Source organism: Microtus ochrogaster, unplaced genomic scaffold (assembly GCF_000317375.1).
Source record: "Microtus ochrogaster isolate Prairie Vole_2 unplaced genomic scaffold, MicOch1.0 UNK30, whole genome shotgun sequence".
NCBI lineage: Eukaryota > Metazoa > Chordata > Mammalia > Rodentia > Cricetidae > Microtus > Microtus ochrogaster.
Genome location: NW_004949128.1, coordinates 2,520,680 through 2,529,941, shown reverse-complemented (window position 1 = coordinate 2,529,941; position 9,262 = coordinate 2,520,680). Strand labels below are relative to the sequence as shown.

General features: G+C 48.5%; 1 protein-coding gene across 1 annotated transcript in view; it reads left to right on the top strand.

Moving 5' to 3' along the window:
• Positions 1-3,866: 3,866 nt before the first annotated feature.
• Ccnjl (cyclin J like) overlaps positions 3,867-9,262 on the top strand; it is a 58,908-nt gene continuing 53,512 nt past the window's right edge. The window contains exons 1-2 of the mRNA XM_005368180.3: positions 3,867-3,939; positions 4,323-4,427. Of these exons, the coding sequence (XP_005368237.1) occupies positions 4,365-4,427 (63 nt within the window). The 5' untranslated portion in view covers positions 3,867-3,939; positions 4,323-4,364. The remainder of the gene's footprint in view (positions 3,940-4,322; positions 4,428-9,262) is intronic.

The following is a 9,262-nucleotide window of genomic DNA, read 5'->3' as shown; positions in this document are numbered from 1 at the left end:
AAGAATAATCTCTATGATGGTAAACACAGGTAAATGCACACCTGTGCGTGTGTGGTGTTTGGAAAATAGAGGAAGGTAAGATAAGGTCTTGTTATGTATCCCTGGTTGGCCTTTGCTTGCTGTCCAGCTCAAGCTGTTCTCAAATTCATAGCGATCCTCCTAGCTCAGTCTGCTGAGTAATGAGATGACAAGGGGTGTATACCATGCCCTTATCACCAGTCACTTTTGACGGGAAGAAAGCAGGCTCCAGTCCAGGCTGGCCTTAAACTCACCATGTAGCTGTCCTGCTGGTTCTCCTGTCTCTACCTCATGAGTGTTGGGATTACAGATATGCACCACCACACCTGGTTTGTGTGGTTTTAGGGATTGAACATGGGATTTTCCGCAAACTAGGCAAGCACTCTAACTCAGTCTTGTCCCAGCTCCTATCAGTCCTATTAGAAGATTTATTTTTATCTCTCTCTCTCTCTTTCTGTGCGTGTGTGTATGTATGTATGTGTGTGTGTGTGTGCAATTGTGTGCAAGTGCCCGAGGAAAAGGAGGCATCAGATGGGTATTGGGTACCCTGGTGTTGGAGTTCCAGGGAGTTGTGAGCTGCCTCACGTGTGTTCTGAGAACTGAACTCCAGTCTTCTGCAAGGGCAACAAGTACTCCTAAGCACCAAGTTATCTCTCTTGCCCCCCATCCCCAGAAGTCACTTTTGAAGGAGACAAGCTAATGGCTATCTTTAGCAATAGAATGGGGTCTGGCATAAGGTGAGTTGTGTCATGTGAAAAGGGGCAGATGGAGGAAGGAGAGCAAAAGTTTACTGCGGAGTTACCAGCCAATAAGAACATGGTGGAAACGCTAGACTCACTTGCCTCTGAGTAAGATGGTAACGGGCAGAGATTTTCTTTTTCTCCCTTTATACATGGGAGATTTGAAGGTAACTAGAATGTCGCTGCTTTAAACCTTTGATTCCTGCCAGTTTTAGAGGCAGCGGGTGGAGAAGTGATCATTGCTCCGTAATAAGCACTTAATAAAAAGTTTAGTTTTTGAACGATCAAAAACTTTTGGTCTAATTGGGAGAAGTAACTCCAGTTACATTGTTTCCCAGAAACCAGCACAGGAAATCGCCTTTGCTAAGGGCACCTGTGGCCAGGGACCAACCCCTAAAAGCATGAGTTTATTGGTGCAATGTGTTTTTACTCTTCAGAGATAGTGGGAAAATGAGGAATTCCTGAGGATACACAAAAGAGGGCTGGGTGACTGTGTTTAGACTCCTCTTAAAACAGCCCAGAGAGGGAAGCCTGAAGTGTGTGTTCCTCCTTCCGTTATCAGCTGCCTGGACAAACTCATAGCTGAGACCCAGGATGGGGAGATTACTGAAAACAAAATAACGTGATTTTAAAAAAAAGTGAGTAAGACACAAACGACACCACAAGCTGTTGTTCAGGGGAGCCCCACACCCCAAAAATGTAGCATGTAGGTATTAAAAATAACATCCATTTTTTTTTGTAGTTATGAAAGCAATATGTTTCTTGTAGGAGATTTAGAAAACACAGATATATTGGCAGGGGGTAAATTAAATATTTCCAGGATTGAAGATGAAGCTCAGAGGTAGAGAGAGTCTGCAGAATGTGGAAGTCCCTAGGTTCAGTAGCTGGCACCAGCTCCTTCTGCCCTGAGCCCCCCCCCATCCCTTCCCTTTCATTTCTTCCTACCATAGTTATCACTCTGATTATAGTCAATAATTTTATGGATAGTTTCCAATTTCTTTTGTGGGTGAATAAATAGATATGAAAGTAGTAAAACCATATTCCAGCCTCCTGTTTACTAAATATATTGTGTATATTACCCTACCCCAATTTGCTACATAGTCATTCTTTTCAAAAATGCTTTTATAAGCAGATCGTTCTTAGCCAGTTCCTTTTTCAAACACTATACCATAGCACCATAGTGTGTGTGTGTGTGTGTGTGTGTGTGTGTGTGTGTGTAGGGTTTTTTTTTTTTTTTCTTGAGATAAATTCTTACATGTATCCTTGGTTGGCCTAGAATTCACTATGTGCACCAGCCTGGCCTACAGACTCACAGATGTGGAATAGTTGAATTAAATATTTTGCAACTTTTTGATCTATGTGGCATTTACACAAGAACACTATATATTTACCAACCTTAAGACTCATGTGCTAAATAAACCCATGACAGTAGGGGGGAGTGATGATTGAGAACAAAGAAACGACACATAGGTGGGAAATGTTGCCTTTCTATGCTAGCCTAAAACATTGACAAACACAAAAGCATCCTTGAAAGATAAGCTCCAGTTTTTAAAAATTGTGTTTGTTAGTGAAGGTGGGCATGCAATTGTCCTTGTGAAATTTTTTCTTTGACGAAGTGCTCACTCATGATTTCCATCCATTTCGACATATAGGTGTTAGGGTTTTACACATTGATCTAAAGATATGCACACATGCGTGGCTATATACCACATTTGTTTAATCCCAGATATTTTATATTTTTGTGAGGGCTCATAAATGCTAAAACTGCTTTGTCAGTGAAAGTTTATCAAAGCTTTTTTTTAAAAAAAAATCTCACATAGTCTAGACAGGGCTTGAACTTCTTGTGTAACCTAGGCTAGCCTTGAACTCCAGGTTCTTAAACAGCCTTGGAGTGGTAATGCTGCAGGCATGCACCACTATGGTAGAATTTCAAAACTGAATTATATTTTTAACCCGTAAAATTTTACTTGTAGCTGGGCGGGTGATGGCAAACGCCTTTAATCCTAGCACCAGAAGGCTGAGACAGGCGGATCTCTGAGCTGGAGGGCAGCCTGGTCTACAAAGTGAGTTCCAGGATGGCCGGGGCTACACACAGAAACCCTGTCTCGAAAAAGAAAAAAGTAAAAAAAATGTTTTCCTACATGTAGAAAACTAGGCAGAAACTAGTCTTTTTCATAGAAATTATTTATTGATTGTTCACTTTCTAACAGGCCTGGTGGTTATCCTCTTTCGTGCGTTTTCTCATTTGATCGTAATGTACCCTCAGCAGACTTGCGACACTCTAAGTGGTTGAGGAACTGGGCAAAAACACCCAGGTAGTTGGTGGCTTTGAATCTAAGTGGAATGACCAAAGGGGGTCATAGAAATCAACACAGCGGGATGTTATTCCATTGCACGGCTGACTCCAGAAAATGCCTTTCTGAAAGCGAGTGTATTAAAAGGGCTTTCTCTCCTGCAACCCACCGTAAGGACTGCTTCCTTGCAATGCTCGGCATGGATGCACGCTTAAGAGTACAATAAAATACTCGCTGAGCCCCCTTTATAAGGAGGAACTCATGCGTAACCAAGGGTGAATTTTCGGGGGCTTCAGTGGGAACTGTTTGGAATTTTACCTCCGCATCGCAGGACAGGTTGAAAAGAAAGACAGGTGGAAGCGTCCGCGGGTTGGCAAGAGCAGAGTATGCGGAAGTCAGAACTTTCTGGGGGCGTCCCGGCCGCTGGTTCCACGCGCGGCGCGCGCAGGTGGCGCCTGGTCCCCGCGCCCCGGGATGAAGTCGGAGGAGTGACTGGGGACCTCCCGTGAGGCTCGGGGGAAGGTGAAACCTAGCTTTTCTCCTGGGCGAGGGAGGAGGGTGGGCAGGAAGCTCAGCCCAGAGCCGGGGAAAGAAAGACTGCCATTCCCAGCCCCCCGCCCCGCGGGGCGCGGGGCGCCGGCGGCGCATGCGCGAAGCCCGGCCCCCAATTCCCCGAGCGAGGGAGGGAGGCCCCCGGCGGCCCGAACTGCGAGCCGCGGCGGGACCGAGCGCACGCAGGGGCGCGCCGGTGGCCGGACCGGACAGGCTGCCGAAGCTCTGATCGCCAGCACGCGAGGCCAAGGGCCGGACGGCCACAGGAGGGCACAGCGCGCCTGGTGCGGGGAGGGACCTGCCACCCGTGGCCCCCCACGCGGGGACAGCGATGCGTAAGTCTCGCCCCGGCTCGAGGGCAGGATGTGCGAGCAGGACAAAGGCTGGGAGGCGGGGGAGGAGTTGGGGACTCAGAGCCGGTGACCCAGCCACCCCCGAGCGAGCTACTGCAGCCGGCAACTTTGCAACTTTTGCAGAAGGGGACATTGGAAATTCTGCAAGTTGTTACACACAGTTCCAGATCGCCCCAGGTTGGGCGGGCGGAAAGAGGGAAGGACACTGCTGGTTTTTCAGGACAGCAGGCGACCGCCAGCTCCGGTGAGCGGGGCAGGAGGGGGCGCCCGTCCAGGACGGGGACAGGGACCGGCAAGGATAAGGGTGACCAAGGGCGGGGTAGGGGAAGTGTCTCCGTCCGCTGAAGCTCCCCGTGTCCTCGCAGGGTGCGCCCCGAGATCCCGGTAGCCTTGGATCTGCGGCGGTGATGGATGAGCCGTGGTGGGAAGGGCGCGTCGCCTCGGACGTCCACTGCACTCTACGCGAAAAGGTCAGTCCCTCCCAACCCTTGTCACTCGCAACGACTGGGTATTTAGAATCACTTTCGCTCTCGTGTATGTGTCTCGTGTGGGACGCCCCGCGTGGGAACTGAGAAGTCTTGGTGCCTATTTGTGCGTCTCCCCTTTTACCTCCATGGGGGAGGGGGAGTGGGATCTTCCTCCAGGGAGAAGACCTGGATATCCAAGAACTTGAAGTCGGTTTTTCCGGAGAGCAGAGAATAGTTATCTTATCCCGTTGGGTTTACCTGAGGAGATTACTTTAAATGTTAAGAGAATGGACTTTTTAAAAAGATACCGTGTATGCATTTCAGTGTGTAGTTCAAAGTCACACAATACAGCAGGTCTGCCTACCGTACATGATGCTGCCTTTTCCCTTTCTTGTAATAATGATGTAGCAATTGCTTTTAAGATAAAATTATTAGGCTCATGCATAGCTCAGTGGTAAAGCAGATGCCTAAATAAATTGATGGTAAAGTAGTAAAGTTACAGTGCCGTGTAAAGAAATATTGGGTAGTTGGTGGTATTGCATTGTTAAGGTAGGAGCTGACTGAAACGTAAAAGCCAGGCCTGGAGGTAATCCCAGCTCTGTGGAGACAGAAGCAGAAGGATCTCCACAAGTTCAAGGCCAGCAGAGTCATCACCGTGAGTTCCAGGAAGGACTGGGGGCTACACAGTGACACCTTGTCTCAAAACAAGGGCAAGAAGAGATTACTAACCTAACTGGAAGAGGTTACAAACTAGTTAGCCAAGGGAGAGAGCAGAAATTCCCCTGCCAGTTGGCCTTCTGGGGTAGAAAGTGGGGATGCCTGAAACATGATCCTGGCTCCCCTCCGCTCTCCTCTCGTCCCCAGGCTGCTGGTGGCCACTGGGAGGCTGGAAAAGCCCAGAGGACTGGAGGCTCCTCTGTGTTTCTTCCGTCTTGTGCCAGGGCTGGGAAGAGTCGTTTGGACAGAAGTGGATCTAACTGTTGGGAACTACTAGACGCTGGAGAACATCCTGTGGCAAAAATGTATTCCCTAATGTTGCGAGGGTCTCAAAGAGGACCCTTCCGCCTTGTTTTTGAGACAGGGTCTTGACATGCCGCTCAGACTAGCTGGATGTTTACTGTCTGGTCCAAGCAGTTCTCCGATTCAGGGTCCTATTGCCTCAGTTTTCTGAGCGCTCTTAGCTTCCTCACAACATCCGCCTCCATGCCTCCTCCTGTGGTCTGCCTGAGGGTCTGTGTCCGTTTTCTCACAGGAGCCCACCCTAACCCGATAGGACAGAGCTGCTTCAACTGGTACGTCTGAAAGGGTGAGACTTGCAAGTACGGTCACGTGCTCAGGTGGACACGAATTTAGGGGAGAAATGTTCTCAGCTGGTTTGTCAGCCCAGTGTAGGACAGAAGGTGTCTGATGGGGGCACGTGGGTCCCTGCAGAATCGGGTCCCCTTTCAGCACGTGTCCTCAGTGTCTGTGGCAGGCCTATTTAGAGTCCCCAGACTCTCCGGGCGGGGGGGGGGCACCCTCATAGGGAGTGAGTCTACCTGTTGACACCCCCACCCCCACTCCAGGCCTAGCTTTCCCATGTTGCTCTTTCCAGAATAGAATGTTCCAGTCTGGGGATCTGGAGACAGAATTGGGTCCTTAATAGATCTTTTCAAAAGCAGGTCACGGTGCTGGACACCTTGGGGGTCCAGAAGTCAAGTTCAGAAAGCAGGGCCAGGGGTAGGGGCTGTTCATGAAACAGTATGTTCTTAGTACATTTCTAGAAGTATGGGCTGAATGCAGGTAGTGAGGGCCACTGGGGAACTTGTCTTCCTGATTGGACATAACTCTGTACATAGCTTAGGGCCGGATGGGAAGAGAAAACTTGTGGAAACAATGTAACTCGGAGTTCAGTTGCCTGAGACATTCCAGGCTTGAAGCTGACCTTAAGGTCAAATCTGATTAGTTACAATGTCCCACTTCCTCCCAATACTGCTGACTATATTCTTACTGTATTTCTGTTCCTTCTTCAAAGATGTTTAAGAATGTTTGGCTTGATGGAGTTTTAAGTGAAAATTGCGTGGAAAAGGGATGGGTACCCTGACTGATCTACTGTCTTTGAGGAACAAGGGCTGGCTCATTATCTTTCCCAGACAGGGTGCTTTTTTTAAAAAAAAAAATTAGACATTAACTTTAATAATGTGTTCCTACTGTTGTAGAATAACTTTCCAAGTGCCTGGCACACTGGACACTCACCCTTTCTTGGATGTTGCCAGACGAACACAAAGCATGTTTGCATACAGGCTATGCAATTGTTTTTGTGGAGCAACTAGCAGCCATCCTCTCCTGATGGCTGCAGAGGGCACAGCTGCCATCTCGGGACCAATGAGAGCCCCTCTTCATCCGATGAGAGAGTCCGGTATAGCAGCATACAATAATGTGAAAAATTTAACACCATGGAAATAAGTCTTTGTGTTGTGTGCAAATTAGTAACGGTGGCCTCTCCTGAGCTGACGGTTTACCATCTCCCAGCCCAGATGCTGTGGCTCGTTCTTCCCCCACAACCAGTATTCCACTGTGTCACGTTCTTGCTTCAAGACCTGTTACTCTTCATCTTAAATGCCCAGAGGACTGGAGAGATGGTTCAGTGATGGAGAGCACTGGCGGTTCTTTCGGAAGATGCAGGTTCAGTTCCTAGCACCCACATGGCTGCTCAGAACGATCTGTAACTCCAGTCCTAGGCTATCCAATTCCCTCTCCTCTGGTCTCTTTGGGCACTGCATGCCCATGGCGCACAGGTATACAAGTCGGCCAAGCACCTACGTCCATTATGAATAAATGCAATATTCAGATGAAATTCCCAGTTCACACTTTTACCTGGATTTCCTGACGTAGCCTCTCTGGCCTGCTCTCTTATCTTGTCTCCGGCTCCCTCCCTGAGAGCCTCACTTGACTTCCTCTCCGTCCCTTGAATGCCTCAAGCTTTCTCCTGCCTCGGGGCCTTTGTACCGGCTGTTCATTTGCAATCTGAGTTTCTCAGTCTCTCACAGTAGCCTCTTATTAATTTATGCCCTTCCATGTCACTATTAGATCACCATTTTATTCTCTCTATAGCATTTACTCATATCTCAAGTTGGCCACTCTTTCTTTGCTGTCTTAACCCTGATTCTAAACATAGGTGCTCCACCTACATCTGTCCCTAAGTTTGTTCTGGGACCTTGATGTCTGGAATGGAGAGCCTTCCCCATATGTTCAAAATGATGAAAGTGAATCAATAATCCAGTAGTTTCTTTTATAAACTGGGGAGAAGTATTTTATAGGAATTTAAAGGTCAAGGGAGACAATCTAAAAATTACCAGGCAGGCATGGTAGCCATGTGTGATTCCAGCACTCAGGAGGCCTAGAGAAGGTATTCTAAGGGCAACCAGGCTCGCTAGACTAGCCAGGATTGGGGAGTTCCAGGTTCAGCAAGAGACCTTGCCTCAATAAAGGGTGAATGGCGAAGAAATTCAGTGCTAACTGTAGGCCTCTACACACATGTGCACACTCACACAAGCACTCACACATGCACAAACATGCAAACATGCATGCATGCCGCACATGGTCCAGGTTTTTTATTTTAAGGCATCTTAGCTGTTCGTAACCATCATACCAACACTTGGAGGCTGAAGGCAGGAAGATCAGGAGCTACCTAGCAAGTCGGAGGCTAATCTGAACTGCATGCCAACTTACCCTACTTCCCAGAAAAAGAAAGATATCATCGCCAGGCAGTGGTGGCGCACACCTTTAGTCCCATCACTCAGGAGGCAGAGACAGGCAGATCTCTGTGAGTTCGAGACCAGCCTGCTCTACAAGAGCTAGTTCCAGGACAGCCAGAGCTACAGACATACCCTGCCTCAAAAAAACAAAACAGAAAGGTGTTGTCATCTCATGAGAGCAGTGCGTGGTGGTGGGAAAGACTCAGAAGTGCAAGTAACTTGGTGGTTTGCTCAACGCCAAGTGTCTTGTGAGAGCAGGACCCAGGAACAAGATGGCTCATCCAAAGACCTTCCACCCAGCCTAGACAGGATTCAGGAACTGATTGGGGGCAGGGTGGCTTTCTACCAGATGTCTCCCACTTCTCCCTCTCAGATCACCTCTGTCCCACACCAAGCCCTTAAATTCCTCCTTTGGTCCTCCTTCTTGGTCCTGCAGCTTCCACAGAAGACCCCTTTAATCCTAAAACACGCTGCCCCTTAGCTTTGCCCCTTCTGTCTGCTGCGGGTTAGTTAAACAGTAGCTGCAGCTCCTACAGAAAAATGTGCCCCTCACCTGTGCCCTCAGCGTGAGAGAGAAGCATAGCATGCCCACCTGGGAGGCACGGAGGATGGAGGTAGTGATGGTTGTTATGGTCCACACCCCTTTGAGTATCAGATTTAAACTCAGAGCTATTTTTTTGTCCCCCCAGAAAATGCATCCTCCTAAGTTTAAAGTGAACACAGTCTTCAGTCTTCTACCTAATAGATTGGCATAGGCTTGGGACGCACATAGAAGTAGGACACAGACAGCTCCTACCCTGAGACTCACCTCCCCACCCTGCAGGCTTTGTTCTCCACCCTGTGTGCCCCGGTCAGACTGACCTTGCATTGACTTTTCTATGATCGTTGTCATCCATGAAGTAGCTACTCCTGAAAACTGACTGTGGACATGTGGACATGAGGTCTGCCTTGCCTTAGCATTACCAGCCCAGTGTCTGGTGCAGAGGGACGTCAGAGGCCACTGCCTGACCTTATACAGTCACAACATGCTGAAGGCCTAGAGAAAGAAACCCAGCAGACTTCACTCAGATGGGTTGAAGTGGTTTTAGCATGTGGTTAGCG